The 24867-nt window shown below is 44.0% G+C and overlaps 1 protein-coding gene and 1 long non-coding RNA gene across 3 annotated transcripts; both read right to left on the bottom strand.

The window, feature by feature from the left end:
- Positions 1–3268: 3268 nt before the first annotated feature.
- On the bottom strand, positions 3269–6352 carry LOC121143316 (endogenous retrovirus group K member 19 Env polyprotein). Of its 2 annotated transcripts, none has more exons than XM_040755059.1 (2): positions 5451–6352; positions 3269–4089 (listed from the first exon to the last, which is right to left on the bottom strand). In XM_040755059.1, the coding sequence occupies exons 1-2, from the start codon at positions 6034–6036 to the stop codon at positions 4046–4048; spliced, it is 630 nt and encodes a 209-aa protein (XP_040610993.1). In that variant the 5' UTR covers positions 6037–6352; the 3' UTR covers positions 3269–4045. The 2 variants fall into 2 exon arrangements, with proteins under 2 accessions (XP_040610993.1, XP_040610992.1); XM_040755058.1 differs by having other exon boundaries at positions 3269–4821; positions 5451–6208.
- On the bottom strand, positions 3269–14505 carry LOC121143317. Its single transcript, XR_005880533.1, has 3 exons — positions 14495–14505; positions 12778–12781; positions 3269–3791 (listed from the first exon to the last, which is right to left on the bottom strand). It is a non-coding gene; the product is annotated as an uncharacterized LOC121143317 (long non-coding RNA).
- Between the last annotated feature and the right edge of the window lie 10362 nt (positions 14506–24867).

Here is a 24867-nt window from a genome sequence, read left to right as displayed (position 1 = left end):
AATGCCAGCCTGGTCTATAGAGCGAGTTTGAGGACAGCCAGGATTGTTACACAGAAAAACCCTGTCTCAAAAGGCCCCCCTAAAGAAACACCCAAAACAACAAAGCAAAAAGAGTGTGAAGTTGAAAGACTCTGAGAAAGGTCTTTCTCAAGTAGAAAACTGTCTTCAGTGTTTTGTGGAACATAGCATATGGCCCTTGTCAGGGAGCCTTTATGCATTGGTTCATGTTAATTAAGAAAACTGAACTCAAATTTACTTTCTAGAGTATTTATTGGCTTACATCATTGCAAAAATTCAGAGGTAGAGTGGCCTTCAGGTGGGATTTGATGTAGGAGCTCAATGATGCTACTGAAAATTTAGGGGCAAATAAAGTTGCTTTTCAGGGTCCAGTTTTATTCAAAGTCTATTTGTGTTCGAGGGTACAAGATGCTGTCAACAGGTCCTGGGTCTACACGCTTTCTCCTTATCAGAAGAAAAATGCACTTTCTCTCCCATCAAATGAAACACGGGGTTGCCCTCTAATGAAACCAGGTTTACATCATGGGCTTACCAGTTGCCATGGCCACCTGATGGTAGGTCACTGGGTAAAAGGTGGCTGGCTCAGGCTCTGGGTTTGGAACTGAAAGAATCGTTCTCCTCACAGGTGACCACAGAGGAGGGCGGCCCCTTCAAAGACACCCTGAGTACTTTGTGGGGGGGAGCGGGTGGGGAGGGGACCCCAGATCGCTAACCCAGGGGTTCCCACTGTGCTTGCTACCACGTTTTCCTCTTCCAGCGACTTCTCAGCTTTTCTGTCCCCTTTTGCAGTATATTGGTTAATTTGAATCGTCAGCCTGATACTATGTAGGTTTACCCAGGAAGAGATTCTCAGTGAGGTATTGGCTAGATCAAGTTGGACAGTGGGCATCTCTTTGGACAATTGCTTTTTCTTTTTTTAACAAATGATATTTCTTAATTATTTGAAAATTCTGTACATTTTACAATGTACATTGATTATATAAATTATATTTTTTAATTGTTTGAAAGTTCCATACAGTTTTACAGTGTACATTGTTTTATCTGCCTACTGCTACCTCCCTCAAATTTTCCCTAATCCCCCACCCCGTTTCTTCCCGGATTCATGCCTTCTTTTTGTTCGCTTATTTTGTTATTAACAACTCCCTGAGTCCAGTTAGTGTTGCCTTTGTGTGTCCGTGGGTGTGTGGCCATCCACTAGGGGACGTGCAGCCAAGCGAAGGAGAATGACTTTGTCCTCAGCAGCTGTTAACTGAGCACAGCTCCTCTGATGGGGTGGAGCCTATGGGGACCCTCACGGGGTTGTCTTAGTTTTGTTAGTGTGGAATGACCCCGCCCACTGTGGGCAGTACCATTCCTTGTGTAAGAACGGAGATGAGCTGACTAGTAGGCAGCGGCGCATTCATTCTCCTTGTTCTCGACTGTGAACGTGATGAACCTCCTCAGGCTCCTGTGGCCTTGACTTCCCCACAAAGACAGACTGCAGTCTGGACCTGTGAGCCGAATCAACCCTTTCTCCCTTATTGTTGCCTCTCTCCGGGTGCATTAGCACAGCAACAGGGAAGAAAACTAGGGCACCTACCTACCTATTCCTCCATTTCCATGCATTTATTTCAGAGTTTTGCTCAACTCAAAAGGATGAGTCCAGGAAAGGGCGGGAGGCCTGGCTCGGTTCTTCCCTTCTCGGAGCAATAAGACATGACAAAGGTCTCTGCTAGAGTTCTGAGAGCAGACTTCTTAAATGATTTCCACTTTCTACCTAGTCTGATACTTTTTTGATGGGGTGAGGTTTTAAAACAAGGTCTCTGTGTCGCCTTGGCTGTCCTGGAGTTCACTCTGTAGACCAGGCTGGCCTTGAACTCACAGAGATCCACTTGCCTCTCCCTCCTGAGTGCTGTGATTAAAGACATGTGACACCACTGCCTGTGCAGCCTGATACATTTTTTTTTGAGTTCCTGGGTGTGCATAAACACACACAATACATACATACATATAATATAAAATGTAGGTATGCAAATCAAACATTTACTAGTTATAATTTTGGCATTTGTTAGTGATGAATGCAAATTTTCATGCTCATGAGATAATATACTTATTTTTACATAGAGAACTAAATCTTTGCTGAATATTTGATACTACAGGATACAACATCTTTGATATTTTTTAGTTGGTCAAATTGAGAAATATGGAAATATTCTGAGTCTTGAAGTGTCAAATATTCATCCAAGATTTAATTCATTATGTAAAACTAAGCACACATATCTAATTAGCATGCAAATTAATCAGTTGGGGTCTTAGGTAGCCAAGATTGGCTCAGGTTTGCTAGGTACCTGAGGTACCTTGACTTCTAACCCTCTGCGTTTAAAAAATACTGGGAACATAGTCTGTGCTACTAAATTTGGTGTTTCAGGGACCGCTTATTGAATCCAGGGCTGTGTGCATGGTATGTGAGCACTCTACAGAAGCTGAACTCAAACACCAGTCCAATATTTTGATGTTATAATTGTTGATACTGGGAATACCATTTGTATAAATATGTAGTACAAAATGTCAGATGTGTGCTTAGGGCCATTTCAGAAATGGTTGTAAATCTTGTCCTAATCCCAAACCAAAATCCATTGAATAATTTTTCAGAAAACACAAGTGAGCAGCCGGGTGTTGGTGGCACATGCCTATAATCCCAGCACTTGGGAGACAGAGGCAGGTGGATCTCTGTGAGTTTGAGGCCAGCCTGGTCTACAGAGTGAGTTCTAGGACAGCCTCCAAAACAATACAGAGAAACCCTGTCTCGAAAAACAACAACAACAAAAACCCCAAAAACAAACAAACAAACAAAAAAAAACACAAGTGAGCAACTCAACAGAAATTTTTTTGGGCAGGGAGGGTTTTGAGAAGGGTTTCTCTGTGGCTTTGGAGGCTGTCCTGGAACTAGCTCCTATAGACCAGGCTGGTTTCGAACTCACAGAGATCCGCCTTCCTCTGCTTCCTGAGTGCTGACACTGAAGGCATGCGGGCTTCAACAGCAATTTTTATTTTTATTTATTTATTTTTTTGGTTTTTCGAGACAGGGTTTCTCTGTAGCTTTGGAGGCTGTCCTGGAACTTGCTATGTAGACCAGGCTGGCCTCGAACTCACAGAGATCTGCCGCGGACCGCTCTGGCGGAGAGTGTCAGACCGCGGGAGCTCAGGGTCGAAGGTATCAGGAGAGGTCAGGATACGGCGCAGGAAATGACAGACAGACACCAAGAGTTTTAGTGAACTGCTGTAATTTTACTGAAGTTTAAACTTCTCTTATATAGTGATAGGAACAAGGAACTTGACAAGGATAGAAAAAATACAATTCATGTTACAGCTGAATCATGATTTTTTAGAATTTGAACATCTCAGCGAAAAGTTTCCAGCCCCAGATCAGACATAGAATAAGTTTATCTATTAATACAATTATTTGTGGCTTTGCAGTTGGTCATGAACTGGCTGTTCGGTGAATCATGTCTAGCACATCTTTAGAGACAAGTGTCAACTTCCTCTTCTTACATGGACAGTTTTAGCTCCCCTCTGATGTACTTAGCAATGTGTTCTTTAAAGGAATCACATCTGCGATACAAGGCTTCCCACAAATGCTTGCATAAGCAAGCATGCCAGTATCTTTGATTACTAATCTTATTGTATCCAGCTTCTGTATAAACAGCCTGGATAAATGGAGGTGCCTCGAGCAGTGGGTTATCCATCTCAGGGCTGGTGGCATTGCCAGCTTCCTTTTTAGAATCTGGGTCAGCCTGTGCTTGGGAAACAGATAGCAAAGTGATAGATTATGCAGAAAAGCATAAAGAGAACAGAACATATTGCTCGGCAGCGCAGGGATCTTCTGGAGGCTCTCATGGGTCGGGCTTCTCTCCAGGAGACTGCCTGGGGCTCTGCTTCGAGAAGCTCTGACCCCATCCCTTCAGGCGGTTCCCCCCAGTAGAGCAGCATTCTGCTACAGTTACACAGGGGTCACGCTGTGGGTGTAGCAGTTCCTCCTTTTTTGTTTTTAAAACGGAGCTCGAAGATATCTTGTTGCACTGTTTTGAGCGACTTGAAAAGACATGAGATAAAAGGAGGAAACAGAAAAACTACTATAAGGAAAAGCAAGACAATGATGCCAAGAAATATAAAGTATTGTAGCCAATCTAAAGGATTAAGAGCCTTTACATTAGACTGAAGGCTGGAGGCTAGTTGTTGAAGCCCCCCCTAACTGCAGATGCGACTGACTCATGGCTGAGATATCCTTTTGTAATGAGTCAATATCATGGGAAATGCTACTGCTTGTCCAGACTCCCTGCAGATGTGCTTTCACTTTTTCCCAAGGTTCAGAGGTATTGTAAGGCAGAGGTGTGACACAAATAGACTTAAAATTGCCATGACAGCGAACTGAAAGCGTATTTTTAAGATTGCTCATTTCCTAACCAAGTGCAATCACCACTTCCTCCAAAGCATTTAGTTTTGATTCCAATTTCTTGTCAATTAATTCCTGCTGAGTTAAAGCAAGAGAAACATTGCGATTGAGGTTATTAACAAACTGTGCAGTTTGAATTGTCTCAACCAATGCCGTGGTGGCAACAGCAAAAGTAGTTAAAATTGATATTAAAGCAGCAATGCCAAGAACAAGAGCAGCAACAAAATGTTTTGGCCTAATAAGGGCATTAAAATCCTCTAAAACTTGTAAAGCAGCATTATCATACCAAGGCTCTTCACCAAGCTCTACTGGCAACAAAACATACGGAGGGCGTCGAACGATTATAACTGTGTCCAAATCCTTTGGTTCCGCTGAAGAAATACAATTAGTCAATTTACAGGAATGGCAAGTAACCGAGTAAGAATTTCCGGGCTATCGGAAATATTAACAAAAGCCTGCTGCGCAAGAAGCATGGCATAGGGATAGGATAAACATGCACGCAAACCATAAGCTAAAGACTTCTTTTCACCAGGTTTCTTTTCCAAGAACATATTGGCTGCGGCCACTAACCGAAATAGGTCAGACTGCCGCCTTGTGATATTTCCTTGTTCGATGAACCAGGTAGGTTCTACTATCCCAGGTGAAAACCAACTTCTAAGAGGCTCTCCAAGGCCATCATAAGTATAATTATGAAATTTTTCCTTATTTTGTGTAATATAATTTTCATAAATCTTATTGGAGCCATTATTAGAATTAGAATAATCCCATACTAATAAATTTTCATCAGTCAAATTAACTGGAGCATACCAAGTAGCCGCATGAGGAAAAGCACATTGTAACCATGTTGGATTATTGGTTAATGCTGCATCCCAGAACTTATCCTTATCCCTGTATTTCTCAATACACTGTACTTTAGGACTTGTTTGCCTATTTACAAAGACTTCTTTATATAAAGGATCACCCAAAGTCTGCATTTGAACCTCCCATATCCATCTTTTACCTGAGGAATCACCGAGTTGTGCCCTATCAGGAGAATCTGTAAGAAAGGTCCTATAGCGTGTAGTAAAGCAGCCATGAGGAGCCTTTCCCTGAAGAGTCAGGCAGACCGGTAATGAATCTGCTCTGCCCTCAAAATTTATAAAGGAGGACGTGCTAGGGCGGAGCTCTGAATTCTGAGCACCGCCTATTCTTAATGAATCATTTGTTAACATTTTAATGTGTTGTGGGTCCATCCAGCCTACGGGCTGGATGATGGGAGGATCTGGAACATAAGCCCAATAGGAAACCCCCTCTATGGGTAAAGGGGTAGCAGAGAGGAGAGAAAAAAAGGCCAAGACATAACATGCAGGCGTCGGGGGTTTCCCCAATTCAATTAAAAGTTCTTTAGCATGTCGCGTCAGCGAGCGAACTTGAGTCCAGGTCATTGGCTTTCCCCGGTTGACTTTCAGTTTCTTCATTTGCAGAATCAGCTGCTTCTGCTGCTTCCGTTGCCTCCGCTTCTGCTTCCTTTTCTCTCGGGGCAGGTCTGATGAGTCGGTCCGGAACCCAAATGGGGGACTCGGCATCCTGAGGAAAGATACAAGCATACCCTCGTCCCGCCGTTATGAGGATGTCTGGCCCTTTCCAGGTCCCGGTTAAAAGATCTTTCCATAGTACTTTGGGCAATGGGCTTTTAATAATTTCTCTATCCCAATGGGATAGGGCAGCAGAAATTCCTTGGCTATTTAAATTTAAATGATTAATAACAAACAAAGAATGTGACAAAACATGATGAGGAGTAAAATACACATTGCTGGATCTCTGCAACCTTTCTATTTGAGTTTTAAGAACCTGATGAGTCCTTTCTATAATTGCCTGTCCTTGAGGATTGTAGGGAATTCCTGTAACATGTTTAATGCCCCATTGTTGGCAAAAGGAAGCAAAAGCCTTAGAGGTGTATACAGGGCCGTTGTCCGTTTTAACTTGTGAAGGAAATCCCATTATATGCAAACATTGAGACAAATGTTGCACAACATCTTTAACTGCTTCCCCAGTTCTAGCTGAGGCATGAGTAAAGTGAGAAAAGGTATCTACAGTTACATGAAGAAAGGACAATTTTCCAAAAGAGGTTACATGAGTTACATCCATCTGCTCAACAGCAATTTTTAAAATGAAGCACTAACCCAATGGTACAAGCCAATCTGATACTTATATGGCAAAGAATGGTGATATGGGCAAATGTGTTTCGGTAAGAGTGGAAAACTTATCATACAGTGATATCAAATCTGAACCAAGGTATGCCAGTCAGAATTTACTGGGCTCCGTGGTATGAAAGCATGTGCCGTATTCAGAAGCAGTGCTACTTTGAAGGTGGATGAGCACAGGCCAGTTGTTACCCAGAAACACCCCAGACTCATTATGCCTTTGACTTAAGATTAAGTTTCAGCCATTTCTCATCCAGAAATCTTTTGGTGTGACTCATTTTTTCCCCCAAACCTGCCACATTCAGTGATGAATTCTCATATGGGGTTGTGAGCCATAGTTGAAGAAGCTGGGGTCTAGAACAATTAGATGTAAGTGTCACAGAGGTTGTGGTGTGTAATGGGTCTTTTTTTGGACTATCAGCAACCAAGTAATGACAAGGAGACTTATTATCCATTGTGAAAGCTTGGCCCTAGCTTAGGTTTGTTCCCAAATAGCTCCTAAAATTTAAATTAGCTCATTGTGGACCACGTGACTGGTTACCTTTTCTCAGTACCGTGTGCCTCACTTCCTCCATGTCTGGCTGGCAAATCCCCGCCTCTCAGATCCTCCCAGCCCCTAGTTCCTCTCTCTCCCCAGAAGTTCCACCTATCCTCTTCTGCCTAGCTATTGACCATTTAGCTCTTTACTAACCAATCAGAAAGTGCCTCAGGCAGGCGAGGAATGACAAATACATCTTCACACAGTGTGATCAAATATCCCACAGCAGTGACAGTGTGTACCTCCCTTTCTAGTACTCAGAAAGTGGAGGCAGGAGAATTGTGAGCTCCAGGTTAGCCTGGGTTAAATAACAAGATCTTGTCTCAAAAAAACAAAGCAAAACAAGCAAGCAAAAAGACACAAAACAAACCAAGAAACAAAAGGACACACACGTCAGAGCCTCTGAGAAATGAGGTATTGTCAAGCAAAAGTCAGCCGGCTTTGAACGTGGAAACTGAGTGCTTTTCATGACTCCAGCTCAACATAGGTGAGGTCCACAGGGAAACCAGGCAGATAGGCCAGAAGACCCTGTGACAGAGTCAGGGACAAAGTTTCATAGATTATCTGAAGCTCATGGGTGAGCAGACATGTAATGCATACAATGTGAAAAACACATAGTCCCCGTCACCGACAGGCCAGGAAGAACCAAGGCCAGGACAGAAAAGGATGCAAGAAAGAAAAAAACCAAAGCCATCAGCTCCCTTTCTCTGTGGGAAGGACAGCATCTCCCATTTCCTGTGAGTTTTGTTATTCATCCATATTTAATGAGTTCTGATTAGGAACCATGGTGGCCTTGAAGATAAAATGATGAACAAGTTGTTCCTGGCCACACAGACAGCATAGTAGATAGAGACATATGTTTGTGTAATTTCACTGGTTTTTGGAAGCCAAGCGACCTTTCAAGCTTGTGGGAAGAACTCAAGGTTCCTGAAGAATTCACAGGAAAGGGAAGGACAGGGATAGTTTGAGGACCCTTAAAGCTAGAGATTAGCAACTGCCTTTATGAGTGCCATTATTAGCATGAGGGGCTTTCTGTGTCCAGTCTCTGAATGTTCACTTTTGAATTCCTCAGTGGAGAATCTACCTGGCTCAGTTGGAGTACATCAACTTAGCTGACACCCAGACACGATTATCACAGCCTTCATGAACGCAGTTTCCAAGGAGGGACAGGATAGCTGAACCTGAAGCCACCATCTGTATGGACAGGGGGCAGGAGAGACAGCCAGCAATTACAGCCTGTGTTCCGAGGGGTGAGCTGCCCGAGGCACAGAATTATGTGGGTGCAGATGCGACGTATCTGGAGGCAAGGCTTTGAAACTCAGCTTAGGCAACGGTGAGAACTCGGGGATGGTGAAGGCAGGTGGCACAGGAGTCTCTGGGACTAACTTCTGTGTGGTCTTTTTCTCAGTCCCTCAACTCCACTTCTGTGTGCAGTGGATGCACACAACATCTACTGCTCTCACCGCCAGAGAGAACAAATCTCTTTTCTAGCTTTAGTTACAGAAACCTCAGAGAATGGCTATTATAGGCCGTAGTTGATTTTTAGGCTGAAATCAGTTCCTCAGTCAATCAGCTTTCTGTATATAGAGAACCCTGAAAATAAATTCCACACTAAAGCTGTTTGATAATCGACAAAAATGATAATTGATGGCCCATGGACTCAGAGGGGCTTATGTGGATCTATCCTTCCTTGACAACTCAGAGACAATTAATGATTGGGTAGGGGAGGGTTGGCCTCCCAAGGCATCACTCCTCAACGAGGCAGTATAGACAGCTGATGATTTCTGAGGAGAGGCGTTTTCTTCAGTGGTGTAGCCACTGGTGAGCTGTCTGGACTCCTACAAAATAGTCCCTCACTTATACTCTATGAACGGCCCTAATAAAAACCATTGTGTCATTAAAAAACAAAAGGCACGAAAAATAGAAGTGAAACTAAATGTGAAGAAGAAAGGAAAGGAAAGTAGGAGTAAAGGGTGTGATGGGATGAATATGGTCAAAATATATTATACACATGTATCAAAATATCATAATGAAACTCATTATTTATCATTAATATGTGCTAATAAAAACAAACAACCACAAAAGAAAGTGATTGATATCAAGTGCTTTAGGTCAGTAACCCCGTACTTGTTATCCATCACTACACAACTAGTTAGTCCCAAACTTAGTGGCTTAAACAATAATAAAAAGTTATGCTCTCATATCATCTCTGTGGCTTGATTCGATTGGGTCATTCTGACTCAGGATGCCTCCTGAAGTCATAGCCCAGGAGATGCTGGATGGAGATGCACTCATCTGAAGGCTCAGTTAGGGCTGGAGGGTCCGATTCCAAGATGGCGCATTCCTACCCAAGTGTGTTTTCTCAGTTCTTCTCAGTGTGAGGCTCACCACAGGCAGACTGTGTCCTCATGACAGGGTGGCTGCCTTTGCTAAGAAGGACCGGCTCAAGAGAGGGCAAGGTGGAACCCCTAGTGTCTTTAAATGTCTAGTTTCCAAATGCACACCATCATTTCTACAATAGGCATCGAAGAAGCAAGGCTCTGTGTCTCAGGAGTGGAGAACTGCTGGAGCATCTTTAAGGATGGTTACCACATGCTACCCCTCAGTAACTCTATAGAATGAGATAGTAAATAGTGTTATGCAAACAGTAGACATTGCAGCCAGACCAATTTGAGGAAAGTTGTGTCAAACCAAATTAAAAAGACTCCTTTTCTTTTTATTTTATCTCTTTCTTTCTTTTTTCTTTTTTCTAGGCAGGGTCTCTCTACATACTTCTCTCTGGCTGTCCTGGAACTCACTTTGTAGACCAGGCTGGCCTCAAACTCACAGAGATCCATCTGCCTCTGTCTCCCATGCTGGGACACCTAACTCAAGGCCCCTTTTCATGAGTCTTTTCTTAGAGATCTTAGTATCTGAGTCTGACTTTGAATTTCTGAAAGGCAGAGAGAGTAAACAGTAGCAGCAGAGCCCTTTCTCCAACTTTCCCACCACGGGCCCCTTCTCTCCTCCCCCATCTTTCTGAAAGCAGGCCAGGGCTGCCTGTCTCCTTCTAAAAATGCAGTCTCTGCCAAAGCAATATATTTTCATTTGGAGCTGGTCCTGTTGATTTTGGGCCCTGCACCTCTTGAAAATGTAGAAGTGATTAGAAAGTGTAGCAACACATTTTCCCATGAGGTGCCTATCTGACTCTGAGGGAGTTCTGCAAGAGAATTCTTACCAAGCTCTCTGTTGGCAATGGTGCTGGGTGACGGTCCCTCCAGTGGCAGATACTCTTTGAAGTCAGCAGCCCTCAGATGTAAAAGTTCAGGCTGCTGCTCTAGAATGTCTGTGAACAGGAACACGAGGCACAGGCTAGTCACATCTTGTACTTTGGCTTTTTGCCAACCAATACTGAATTTTTCACTTTGGGGACCTTTGCCAGTCTCGTCTTATCTTAAGGATTTTTGTTGTTGATGCCTAGGTTATTTTTCATGGCAACAATCCAATTCATTTGGAGTGTTTTATTGCATTTCTGTGATCTGCTTGCACCATCTTGAATTATTTAGCTCCTAGTAAAACTCTGAGGTGGTATGTGTGTGAGAGAGCCCACACCATATGTGTTTAATGGAAATGTGCTCCCTGACGAGCCTTTTCCAAAGGCAGCATCTGTTCTTATGCATATTTCACAATACTTTGTATCAAGCTTATATAATAATCAGTCTCCATCATTTGATGACTTTTCATTCATGATGGTTTATTCTCTAATGCTTTTAATCAATTATGATTTTGTTTAAAAAATGGTTTTTCGAGACAGGATTCTCTGTGTGGCTTTGTAGACCAGGCTGGCCTTGAACTCACAGAGATCTGCCTGCCTCCCAAGTGCTGGGATTAAAGGCATGTGCCACCACTGTTCGGCTCAATTATAATTTTTTTGAGACAGGGTTTCTCTGTATTGTTTTGGAGGCTGTCCTGGAACTCGCTCTGTACACCAGCCTGGTCTCAAACTCACAGAGATCTGCCTCTGGAGTGCTGGGATTAAAGGCATGCGCTTCCAACGCCCAGCTGGAAGACAGATTATTGATAGACCACTTACCTAGCATGTGCAAGACCCTGGGTTTCATGTCCAGAACAGGAAAAAAGGGAAGAGGGAAGAAAAGGCTCAGGTAGGTGCTTCTAGATTATCTAAATCTGCTGAGTATTATTCCAAGTAGAAAACCCAAGTTTCTCCCACCTGTGGTTCATGAAGGATACTTAGTGCATAAAAGCTGCTGTCTCTAACCTTTTCTCTGTTTGAAATTTAGGCTGTACTGTGGGTTCCTGTTTATGGTGCTTTCAGTTTCTTGCCCCTGCTTTCTTGCACATGATGGAGTTTCACAATGTCAAGCTGCACCTAATGCCTTTTTTATTTAATTGCAAATCCAGCTTATTACCCCTTGGAGTAAGTCCCTAAACACAACCCCTTAGACCTGTAAAGTACAGTCACTGATTTCAGAAAATAGTGAGTCATGCACTGGATATCTGTTCATGTACCTTCTTAAAATAGTATGTAAAACCATAAAGGATAATAGCGTTTCCTGAGTTCACAAAAGTGGAGAATTAAGCCTATTTTTTATTTCCTCAAACACCTACTGGTTTTAATGTAACAGAGGAAGTACAACCACATTGACTGTAAAATCTGATGCTTTTTGAAGCTGGAAGAGGGGCCCAGATGCATCTAAATGCTGTTTCATGCACACCAAAGCCTGCCCCACAATGTGGTTTGCAAACCACTGACTGTCAGAAGCAAGACAACTTCAGGCAGTGTATGGTGGAACTTCAAAGAAAATTTCTACTGAGATCAAACACAGTTCATACTAAGTAGGCATTCTATCATTGAATTATACCCCCAGTCCAAATTCCAAAAAATGTAATCACAATTTACTTACTGAACTGGGTTGGGCAATATATGAGTTTGTTTTCTGTTGCTGTGATAACACTGGCCAAAAGCAACCTGTGGAGGAAAGGGTTTTCCTTACACATCCTGATTGAAGTCTATTATTGAAGAACTAAGGCAGGGCAGGTACCTGGAAACAGGAAATGAGGCAGAGGCCAAGGAGAAATGCTGCTTACCGGCTTATTCCGCATGGTTTGCCCAGCCTGCTTTCCTGTACAGTGTAGAAGCACACCCGCCTAAAAGTGGTACCTTCCACAGTGGGCTGTACTTATCCCCAGGCCAACATAATGGCAGCATTTTCTCTTTTGAGGTTCTCTTTCCCAAGATGACTCTGATTTGTATCAAGTTGACAAAATACAAGACAAAACTAAAAACCCCCTAACCAGCACAAATAGCGTATCTCTCTCAAAATCTGTGTTCATTTAGAGTCTCAGAAGGTGACATACTTGGAGATTATGTCTGTGCTGGTACAGTTATAGAAGAATCACTGGGACAGAAAGAACGTCAGTGTCAGAACACAGTCCAAGAATGGAGTCGTGCAAGGGGAATTCTGAGTGTTTATGAGAAAACTCCAAAAATAACAACAACAACAAAAAACAAACAAAAAAGACAAGTCTTGTGATTTGTTTTTTTTTCCCCTTGAGACACGTTTTCTCTGTATAACCCTGGCTGTCCTGGAACTCACGATGTAGACCAGACTGGCCTCGAACGGAAGAGATCTGCCTGCCTCTGCCTCCCAAGTGCTGGGATTAAAGGTTTGCTCCACCACCACCTGGCATGACCTCTGTTTCTTAAAAATATGGAGTTGTTCTTAGGATGTGCTTTTGTGCCCTTCCTAGGGGTAGCAGATAGGAATGAGTTTACTTCAGTTGTTGTTATTCATATGCCTCTAGGGGAAAAACATGTTTTTGTCACATGTGGCTTGTCCTTGTGATTGAACACATTACTCATGTGATTCTTCTTAATCCTTGGAGTATAATTTGTCTGATGCTCTGAATAAAGTTGGCTATGGTACTCTGAATAAAGTTGGCTATGGCATGAGCCTTTAGTCCGCCCCGTTTATCAGCTCTGCTCTCCTGGGTTCACACCACCAGCTGGAGTGGTCCACGGTAAGTGCTGGAAGATGGGGGAAAGCGCTGTGAGAACACTGTCTGAAGATGTGACATGGTGCTGCTCTCACAAACTCACAGCCCTCGTGGTCATCTCTAAAGCAAACTAGCCGAAGACTGAACTGTCAGTATTTCAGCAGGGATGGGGTAGGGATCCAGTAAATAACCCCGCACCTATGTATACGCAAGCAACCCTGATTAAACTCAGTAGGCTGTTAGGAGAGTGGGAAGCAGATGAGTTGGGGAAAGAAGGGCTCTAGAGGGTGTAGGAAAAGGATAAGAGAGGGGGCTGAATAGGATCAAAATATATTATATGCATATATGGAATTGTCAAAGAGCAAACAATTTTTTTTTTTTTTGAGACAGGGTTTCTTTGTGTGTAGCTCTGACTGTTCTGGAACTTGTTCTGTCGACCAGGCTGGCCACCAATATTTTTTAGAAGGTTGGAGTTGTTATCACATACCTTTATGAGAAATAGATTTATTAATAAGACTATGTGATGGCATCTTAGGGTTTCTGTTGCTGTGAAGAGACACCATGACCACCATGATTACTCTTATAAAGGAAAACATTTACTGGGATGACTTACAGTTCAGAGGTTCAGTCCATTATCATCATGGTGGGACGCCGGGGTGCAGGGTCCTTCCTTCAGGTATGGGGGTCGAGCACTAGCTCACCCTGATTTTCAGGGAGAGCAACAGGGTGATAGTTGAGTTCTGGGTACTGGGCCAAAACAAGTTATTCTATCTTTTTATGAACTTCTTGTTCCCTAACCTGATCTTGAATTCCCCCACCATCTGAATAATCGATAGGGGGGCAAGTTCCCAGCAGTTTCACCAGGGGCTCCAAGCAAGGGGCAGAGGCACACCCTCTATCTCTTACAATCCAACCACTCTCACCTCCAGAGAGCACTCTATTTCGGACCCCAGTCCAGTAAGTCTTTTTAGTGGAACTACTGGTGCACATTTGGGCAATGCCGTAGCAGGCCAAATGCATTGTTGGATAGAAAGCAGTGCAAGGACAGGGTCCTGGCTTCCCATCAACCTGGGGGATAATCTTGGGCTTCTCTATGCATATCCACTTATTGGAATTTGAAAAAAGGGATACTGATGTGTCAATCATATTGACTTCTATCTTGGTATCACAATCTACCTGTTGTATGACCCGTCCACTAAAGGGAGATACCGAGTATGTTCCACCCTGGCAGTCACAGGGTTTCCCCATCAGGCGAGCCAGGATAACTTTGGCGTTATGTGGGTTTCCAAATCCTCCATCACTGGGCAGGATGAGCATCATTGATACTAGGAAGAGCAGCATCACCCACATCTTCATTCATTCCTGGGGGGAAACAGAGACACAGTTCTCAGGGGTGGAACACTCCCTGGAGAAGTGATGGTCATTGTCCCCTTGTTGGGGCAAATATTTTAGGTCTCTCACTGGTACCCAAATGGGTCTTTTTTCATTTTGAGGGAAGACACATCCAAATCCTCTCCCTGCTGAGAGGAGGGGGTCTGGTCCTCTCCAGACCCCTGTCAATGGTTCCCTCCATCTGACCCAAATAGAACTGTAGGTAACTGATGAGGACCAATGTTTTTGAAATGGAGACAGGTATTTATCTTCTTTAGAAAAATTTAAAATATTTAGGGTGAATAATGCCTTTTTAATTGATCATGTGGGGGTATAGATTCCCCCTTTTGTTTTTGTAATTGAGATTTGAGAACTTGATTATACCTTTCCACAGCTGCTTGACCCTGAGGATAGTATGGGATGCCTGTGGAGTGTGAGATGCTCCAAGTCTTAAGCAAGTCCACAAAGGCCCTGCTTACAAAGCATGGGCCATTATCTGTCTTAATCTGATCAGGCAATCCAAGAGTGGCAAAGCATTGAAGCATATGGCTAATAGCATGTTTAGCTCCCTCCCCGCTGCCCCCCCCCTGGCGTGTGCCGATGCCCAGCAGGCATGGGAAAAGGTATCAACCGAGAGAAAAATATATTTAACCTTTCAAATGGAGAATAATGAGTAACATCAATTTGCTAAAGGTTATTAGGAGGAAGCCCTCGAGGGTTGCTTCCACTAGTTTGGGGGGTATCTGAAGGAGAGGCTGGCAGGACTTACAAGTTGGGACAATCTTTTTAAGGTCCTTGACTGGTACATGTGGATACTTGTGTTTAACACCCCTCCAATTAACAACATAAACGCTGTCAGAGAATAAGTTAAATGACTCTTGAATAGTGTCTAATGCAAGAACCACAGCAAACAGTTCCTTAAATTGTGCTGACTCCTCATCGGGCGTTGGTGGTGCACACCTTTAATCCCAGCACTTGGGAGGCAGAGGCAGGCGGATCTCTGTGAGTTCGAGACCAGCCTGGACTACCAAGCGAGTTCCAGGACAGCCTCCAAAGCCACAGAGAAGCCCTGTCTCGAAAAACCAAAAAAAAAATTGTGCTGACTCCTCAACTTTTTGGGAGACTGACTTTATGGGCAGTGGCTCTTTACCGTGTTCTAAGGGGGGTGGTGGTAAATGACTAAAGAAGCCCCCAGGTGCCCCATCAGTAAACACAGTAAGAAAATCAGGGTTGGGTTGAGGTAAAAAAAAGTCGGGGGGCCTCCATTCTAACCTAGAGAAGGAGCTCATCCATTTGTGAGGATCATAGTGACAGTCAACTTTACCCAGAAACCACTCAAGAGCCATAGCAATCCAACTATTGTTTCTCTGAAGCCAAGTGAAATCTGTTGTCTTAAAGGGAATTATAATAAGATGAGGTTCTGTGCCAAACAGCTGGACAGAGGTGTCCCTGCCCTTAACAATGCAATCAGCAATCTGATTGGTTACTGAATAGACTCTGGGGGCACCACCTATCGAGAGGTGAATCCAATGTAAGGGCTCACCCTCTTGTGCTAACAAGGCGGTACATAAAGTTTCCCCAGGAAAAACGTAAAGGGTGAGGGGCAAAAGAGGATCCTACCTCCTGAAGGTTGCAGTGTCTATGGCCTGTTGAACTTTACTTAAAATCTGTACATGGTCAGCAGATAGAATTATCTGTGAGGAGAGATCATGACCTTTTAGGAGGTCAAACAAAGGAGTCAGTTCCTCAGTAGTTATGGAAATCCAGGGCCTCAGACATTAATTTCCCCCAATGTCTTTTGGAGCTGGGGCAAGGCATAAGAATCCTGAATGTGAAGTTGGGGTTTAACAGGAGAGACAGTATCAAGAAATAACATGGGACCCAAAAACTTAAAAGGAGAACTAGTCTGAATCTTTTCAGGAGCCACCTTAAAATCATTGGCAAGACATTTGGCAGTAAGATCTTGGAGGTCAGATGGGTTGGGACAACCCAAAATAATATCACCCATATAAATATAGAATAATATATTAGGATGACAAATCAAGGAAGAAAAAAATATGTAACATATAATGCTGACAAATAGGAGGGCAATTGGCCAGGCCCTGGGGTAGGACGGTCCATTCAAATCTTAGATCTGGCTGGCAAAAATTTGTTGAAGGTACAGAAAAGGCAAATTTTTCTATATCATCTGGGTGTAATGGGATCGAGAAAAAACAATCCTTAATACCGATAATAGTTAAATAATGGGTGTTGGGAATGGCTGGAATCCAGGGGAGTCCCTTTTTCAGGGTCCCAAAAGGTATCATCATCTCATTTATTTTCCTTAAGTCATGTAAAAGCCGGGGCTGGAGAGATGGCTCAGTGGTTAAGAGCACTGGCTGCTCTTCCAGAGGTCCTGAGTTCAATTCCCAGCAACCACATGGTGGCTCACAACCATCTGTAATGACATCTGGTGCCCTCTTCTGGCCTGCAGGGACACATGCAGACAGAATGCTGTATACATAATAAATAAATAAATCTAAAAAACAAAAAAAGTCATGTAAAAGCCTCCAAGAGCCACTGGACCTTTTTCTTTTTCTTTTCTTTTTTTTTAATAACAAAACCCAGGGGCTAGTTGGAGGCCGGTAGATAACTGCCCGAAAGCATGCCAAAAGTAATTGGGACCACAGGGCAGGCTTTCTGATTTCATTTTGCCTGAATGCGACATTCATTCTGAAAAAACGCGCTCCACTTCAGAAACATGGATCCGGGAAGCACTGCCTAGCAAGGTCCTTCCCATCCTGGGTGGTACATTGACGGTGGGCTAAGCCCTGGAGGATAGTCTCCACCCAGGGGGAATTAGGTCTGTCCTCTGGGACTTCCAAGGGGTACCGCCAGGCAGCCTGGTGGTTGCTGTTGGGGTACCCTGAATTGAGGAGGGGTCCCCAAGCTGGATTTGTCACCCCAAGAATCAATAGTCCATGCGCCAATTGATGCAACACGCAAGAGGCTTTAATTAGGCATCTGCAGATGTGCCTCTCGGTCAGCTTTTAGACCGATTGGCCCTGAGGTTCAGTTACAATCAGCTTTTAAAGACAAAAACCACAAGCCTTTGGGAGGGGTCCCTATCTTGTGATGGGGGGGTACGTGACTACTGACCAGGGGAAGTAGATGTCTTCCTGACCTACATGTTGTAAATTCCTCAAACCTTGGTATGAGTTATTCATCTCTCCCTAAGTAAATGGTGGTTATCATCTCCTTGTTTCCCATAAATCTTGTTTGCCCATCTCTGACGCCCTGGTCAGTTCTTCACAGGTGGTCAGCAGCCTGGAATTGGCCTTTTGTGGGTTTACAGCCCTTCTGCAATTAAGGTTGCTAAACCATACATCCCATTCTGTGATTTGGTCAGTTCCTGGGATGTGGCCCTTTGTTTACTTTCTGAGTTCTCTAGTGGGGTGCCCTCCCTGTTTAAGCTTATATTTTATTTCTATAAATTCAGGGTCTTTCAGTTGCCACCGGGGTTAACATTGACAGGAAAAAGATTGGTCATTTCTCCCCCAGAAGCATCCTTCCCTGCAGTAAGGTGGTGGTGCAGGGGGGTTCCGGAAAGGATTAGTTGGGGGACCTGGAAGTTGCATAACCTTAGACTGCCAAGGAGCACTTTCAAAAGGGTCTAGGGATGGATACAGGGACACAAGGAGGTGTGAGGGACTAGGATTTGGCTTTGGTTTTTCCTGAGTTTATCTCCTTTTGTCCCTTCCTGGATCAGGGCCTCACTCTTCTCCCTAGGGGGTTGATGGGGAAGCAACCCTTTAAGGCAGACACTGTCGGGAGGGTCCCCAGTGGGGGAATCTCTCCTTTTTCCACCTGAGCTCTCCTAATTAGGGTTTAAATCTTATCCCAAGTATTCCAGTCAAAAAGGGAACTCTCTGGCAGCCAGGGAGAAATCTTGAGCAAACTGCCCCAGGCCTGGAGAGCATGATTATCAGAAAGGTTAAGGCCTCTACTTTTAAGCAGGACCCGTAAAGATTCTAGGGTAGGGTTAGATTTGGATGAAGACTGCCCCATAATTTATGGGGGTACACTCACCCGCAGACCGATTGGCCCTTCAGCGTTCTTCCATTCTCACATGGGGCACCATCTCTGCAGGGTCCTCCCTGTAGGTAGAACACAGGAAGGGCTTGGTCCAGCCGGTCTCTTCCCAGAGGCTGAGGGGGATGAGGAGTGTTGATGACTCAGACCCTCCCCCTATTAGTTACTGGGGAGAAAAAACGCACACTGAGTCCGGAGTCTGTTATTCCAACAGGCAGGAACTTATATTGGGCTGAGGTAGGGGATGGGAAACATAGGATAGAGTAGGGTCATGTGAGGAGTAAGGGCCAATAATATTCCACCAAGTGGGCAGGTAGCTAGGCAGGGGGCAATCTTGCATCAGGTCTGGCTGAGTCACCCCCACGTGGAGGTTACAGGTTAGAGACAGGTCGTCAGACTCTAGCCAGGCTCAGGAGCCTATACTGGGACTCCCATCTTAGCCTTCCTTAGGCCCAACACGGTGGCATGCAGGCAGACATGGTGCTGGAGAAGGAGCTGATAGGGCTACATCTTGCACAGGTAACAGGATGTGGTCTTTCTCACTGGGCATGCCTATGAGACCTTAAAACTCACCTCCACAGTGACACACTTCCTCCAAAAAGGCCACACCTACTCCTACAAAGCCACATCTCCTAAGAGTGCCACTCCCTTTGGGGGCCATTTTCTTTCAAACCACCACAGATGGTTAGTGTTAATATGCCTTGACTGTAAACTTGACAAAGTTTATAGTCACCTGGGAGATGGACCTCTTAGCATGCCCCTGGGAGATTATCTTGATTATCTTAATTGATGTATGAAGACTAACTGTGGGTAGAAACTTGGCAGAAGATCCTGAACTATTTAAGAGGGTAAGGAATTTGAGAAGTGTGCGTGTGTCCACTTACTGTCCCTTTCTTCTGACTGCAGATGCAATATGACCCTGCTACCTTGACTCCCTCAACATGATAGATTGTGCTTTAAACTGTGAGCTAAAGCAAACGCTTTCTCTATTAAGTTGCTTTGGCCAAGAGTATTTTATCACAGCAAAACGAGACAACTAGACAGAAATTGGTACCAGAAGTTGGGTTGCTGATGTGATAAATCTGAATGATGTCAGCTCAGGAACGCAATGAAGGAAACTGGATGGGGGAACTAAAACAGAAGCCATGAAGGAGTGCTACTTACTGGCTTTCTCAGGCTGTGTTTTTTTGTTTTTTTCCAGACAGGGTTTCTCTGTGTAGCCCTGTCTGTCCTGGAACTCACTCTGTAGACCAGTCTGACCTTGAACTTACAGAGATCCACCTACCTCTGTGTCCCTGAGTGCTAGGAATAAAGGCATGCATCATCACTGTCCAGCTTTAGGCTGCTTTCTTATGCCATTTAGGACTTCCTGCTCAGGAATGGCATTGTCCCCCATGATCTGGGCCACTGACATCAATTATTAATCAAGACATTGCACTATGGACTTGTCCACAGGACTATCAATTGATCGTCCCTCTTCCAAATGATTCCAGCTTGTGTCAAGTTGACTTAAAACCAGGCAGCACAGGTAGCAGGAAGGGGCATTGATTAAGGAAATAATCCCACAGGAGATAGGAAGGTATTACAAACATGGTGTGAGTCATACCCATACCTTCTTGGGAAACCTTGCTGTTCGTAGCCTGTTGGCTGCTTTGATAGGGCAGCATTACAGCATTGGCTGCTGCTACCAAGAACCCATGCTTTTCTCCGTTCTTTTTTTTTCTAAACTGTCTTTAAAGCTTTTGTCATTCTACGTGGAAATTCATGATCCCACTCCTGATCACCATTTGTAGAGAGAAGACTTTTCCTTGCCAGCAGCCCCCCCCGCCAGTCTCCTGGGCTCTGCTGTGTTGTATTAAGACCCGGTATTAATTATGAAGCTGTTGGCCTTGCTTGTTTCTAACTGGCTAGCTCTGACTTAAGTATTTAACCCATCTAAGTATTTCTCTTACCAGATGGACATCTTACTTCTCTGGCAAGCTACATGATGACTCCCTGTGTTTCTCCTACCCAGAGTCCCCCTGGACTCCTAGTCTCACCTATCTTACTTCCCTATTGGCCAACAGTGCTTTATTGACACATACACAGGACTTCCCCATCAATGGGCCAACTTAATTTTTTTTTAACTATTTTATGGATACACATGTTTGCCTGCCTGTGTGTATATACACCATATTCACACCTAGGGCTCCTGGAAGCCAGAGGAGGGAACTAGAGTTAAAACTGCCGTGAACCCCTATTTTGGTACTGGGAATCAAACCTGGGTCCTCTGAAAGATCAGCAAGTGCTCCTAACCACCAAGCCCTATCTCTAGCACCCCTGGGTCAGCTCTTATCTCCATGCTCAATCAATCCAGTGACACTGGGTGAAATATAAACAACATCATCACCCTTAGTGATTGTGGGTGTCTTCTTTCCCTCTGTTGACCACCGGGTTCAGAGGGGAAAGAGGCAGAAGGGGCTTCAGAAAGCTCTGTATGTGACCCATGAGCACGGACAGAGACAGCCCTCTGGGAGACAGATTTCGGTGAATCACCTCAATTTTATTCCAGGGTATAAGGAATATATAGGATTGGGGAGCCTGGGAACAAGCCCTAATGTGTGTTAAGTTGCATGCTATCACAAGGCTTAGTAAGTGTCAGTAGGGTCCTATACCAGAGCTTCCTGGAGCAAGTGTTCTTTGCAGGGATCTGTGCCAAGGGACAAGCTAACAACCGACTGGGCAACTAGTTTAGAGACAGGTTTTAGATAAGGTCAGTCCTCCAGGCTCAGGGACATTCTCCAGATAAGGACAGGTACAGAGCTGGAGGCCTTGCTGGAGGGATGGGCTCCATGTTGCTGAGCTTATTGAGATACGCAGCTAGGCCATGGGAAGCTGCAACCTCTGCCAGCCAGCAATGTCTTCTAAGTAATAAAATGGGCATTGATAAGCTTACTTTGACACACTTCTGTGGGACTGATCTATTGGCCGATTTCTTCAGCTCACTCATCTTTGAGCCAACTTTGTTGAGTGTGAAAGTAGGATGGGGTGAGGCTTCTGACAGCAGGGCTGATGCACGAACATTTTACGGTCAGAGTGTGGGTTGTGGGTTGACAGATACGTGGAGTGGAGCAACATGGGAGGTGAGGGGTGAAAAAGCAACAGAGACTCAGCAAGGGGCCCTTGAGAAAACACAGATGAAGCCAACTTGCTGTTATTTGCGAATCTCTTATTTTATGTAGCTGCACCTCTTGTTTCTTCTTTTAAATACCGTCGTCTCCGTGTTCCTAAATTTCCTATTTTTTCACATTAATTCATTCATTGCGCGTGTGTACAGCTGGTGGTAAAGCATGCCGCAGTGTGACGTGGAGGTCAGGGGATAGATAACTGGTGAACGCTGGCTGTCTTTTTCCTGCATGTGGGTCCTGGGGACCACACTCAGGCGGTCAGGTTTGCTGACACGTCCTTTGCACACTCAGTCATTCCTTCGGCTCTTCTTCCGCAGAGTTCGTGAATTTCAACTGTCAAGTGATGGGCCCTTGTTCAGCCTGCAGCCCACATCTGGTCCTTAACAGTTGTGTGAGGAGGACTGGGTGTCAAATGCTTCATCCCACCTGTAGCACATTCATTCACTAATATTAGGCTGATAGTTATGACGCCTATTATATATACCTTATGTTGGCAGAGTTTTTTGTTTTGAGACAGGATTTCTCTGTGTAGCTTTGAAACCTGTCCTGGAACTCGCTCTGTAGACCAGGCTGGTCTTGAATTCACAGTGATCCGCCTGCCTCTGCGTCCTGAGTGCTGGGATTAAAGGCGTGAGCCACCACTGTCTGGCCCAGAATATATTTTCTCCTTTATTTAGGAAAATTTAAGAATGATGGATGAAGAGAAGATTGATCTGGGTGTGCTAACAGTGATTGCCAATAAGATTGCTAAACTAATCTGATATTGGTTTCTTCTTATTTAGACATATATAGCAGATGCATTTCAGGTAAATATATAAAACTGTGTTCAAACATTGATTTTCCTTGGAACCATTAGTTCCAAATGAATTCTAAAAACATTTTCTGTTGAACAAATAAAGAATCACAGATAAAAGGCACATCAAAACTATCATCTAACTCGACGAGACGCCTGAGTTCATTACCACGTTATTGTTACATGAACCCTACTCAGTTATGCTTACGGCTCCCAGTGAGTTTGTTTTGTTAATATTCACCTAAGCAACACATTTCAACTCTTTAATGCACTGAATACTCTCCTGCTAAATTCCTAAGTTGAAGTTCTAACTTTTAGTGTTTCAGAATGTGACTGTTTTTGGAGACGGGTACTAATCCAGTAAGTGTGGTGTCCTCACAAAAGAGGACATTAGGATACAGACTTGCTTAGAACGACACATCCCTGCGGACACAGAGGAGATGGCTTTGATCATGAACTTCTCCCCCCACCCCAGAATCATGGAACAATAAATCTGTTAAAGTATGTAAAAAACAAAACAAAAAGACCAGATGCAATCTGATATCATTTACTGCATCAATTGCACATCTAACTTGTCATAATTAACCTGCTGTTTGAGTTTGTTCAAGCACCTTCTAGCACGCACACGGTGTATCTGGCTCTTCATGTTTTTTCTTTTTGTTGAGACAGGGTTTCTCTGTATAATAGTCCTTGGCTGTCCTGGAACTCACTCTGTGGACCAGGTTGGCCTTGAAGTCACAGAGATCCTCTTGAGGGCCAGGATTAAAGGCATGCACCACCACTGCCAGGCCCAAGTTTCTGATTTTTTAATATTAGGAATCCTCAGCCTGTAGTGTAAATGCCCTTTCTCTCCCCTTCTCTCTCGCCCCTTTTCCCTTTCTCTCTTGCTTCTTCTAATTTTTTTTTAGAACCACTTTTCTTTCTTCTGAATATAGATTTCCAGAGAACCATGTGGGTGAATAGGATAGTCCTGCTGCAGCTCTGCCATTCAGGAGGCAGAGCACCGGAAGTGTGAAGTCAGGCTGGACCACACGGTGAGTGAGTTCAACGGTGAGTGAGTTCAACCCCAGTCTGACCTAAGCCCTAAGTCCCTGTCTCAAGACACCAAGGGTGGAGGGCACAGCTCAGGATTGGAGTTCCTCATGTACAAGGCCCTGATCTAATATGTAACACTGTGGGAAAGGGGCATTTTTTCCCATAAAATACAAGTAAATAATAAAAGAGAAAAAATATTACTTTTACTACTCAGAAATAAAGCTTACCTTTTATTATTGCTTTCTAAACCCTTTCCTTCCTGTTTCTATTTTTCTAACAGAAGACTCAAACTTATTTATTTATCTTAAAATTTTCATACATTTTAATTCAAATATAATTACATTCCTTTCCCTATTCCTTCTCCTATCTCTAGGCTCTCCTAAGACCCCTCTTTTCAATCCCTCCCACACGCTCTCTCATTATTGTTAAGCACATATGTATGCATATGTACAGATATGGGGCCATACTATCTAACTCATAGCCTGCTCTTTTGCTGAGCACTATACACAGTGAGCATACTTTCTTACCAGGTGCACATCTCCCCATCATTTGTTTCAGAGTGCTGTTTTTAAAACCAAATTTGTGTTCCGTTCCTCTATTAGAGTGACAGGTCCCTTCAATGGCTCTTTTAGTCTGGACTGGCAGTTTCTGAAGTTTGAAACCCTGGCCTTGAGTCATCTGAAATTTTAAAGCACGGAGCCACCTGGCTCCCAGACATCATTATGATCTGTGTTCACTGGAAACTCGGCGTGGAAAGTTTAAGGTAATCTCCAGGTGATTGTCATCCATGGTAGGTTTGGGAATTAACAGCCCAGAGTAGAAGTCTGCAAACTTTAATGTGTTGGCCAGATTCAGCCTGCTATCTGTTTTGTTTTTTTTTTAAGACTCAACATGCTTTAAAATTTTAAGGCTTAAAAAAAATTGAGAACATTTTATGATGTATGAAGTACCTCTAAATTACCTACGGTTGGCACAATAGCCCCACCCATTCACGTCTGTATCCTCTGCGAGAGCTGTTTTTGTGCTCCAATGGCACAGTACAAGTACTGGAGGCAGAGAGCACGTGGCTGGCAAAGTCAGAGAGGTTTACTGTCTGGCCCTTCGCAGAGCAGACAGTCATCGCTAAGCTAGCCTCCAGCCTAGAGCACTGTACACAAGCATTTCAAGAGGTGGCTCCTTTCTCTCTGTTATTTCCTCCTTGTTTCTTCTGCTTGGAAGAGCTCATCTGGAACTTTTCAAAGCCAGGTGGCATCTTTGCCTGC

Source organism: Mesocricetus auratus, unplaced genomic scaffold (genome assembly GCF_017639785.1).
Source record: "Mesocricetus auratus isolate SY011 unplaced genomic scaffold, BCM_Maur_2.0 Super-Scaffold_100011, whole genome shotgun sequence".
Classification (NCBI taxonomy): domain Eukaryota; kingdom Metazoa; phylum Chordata; class Mammalia; order Rodentia; family Cricetidae; genus Mesocricetus; species Mesocricetus auratus.
This window is presented reverse-complemented; position numbering and strand designations above follow the sequence as displayed.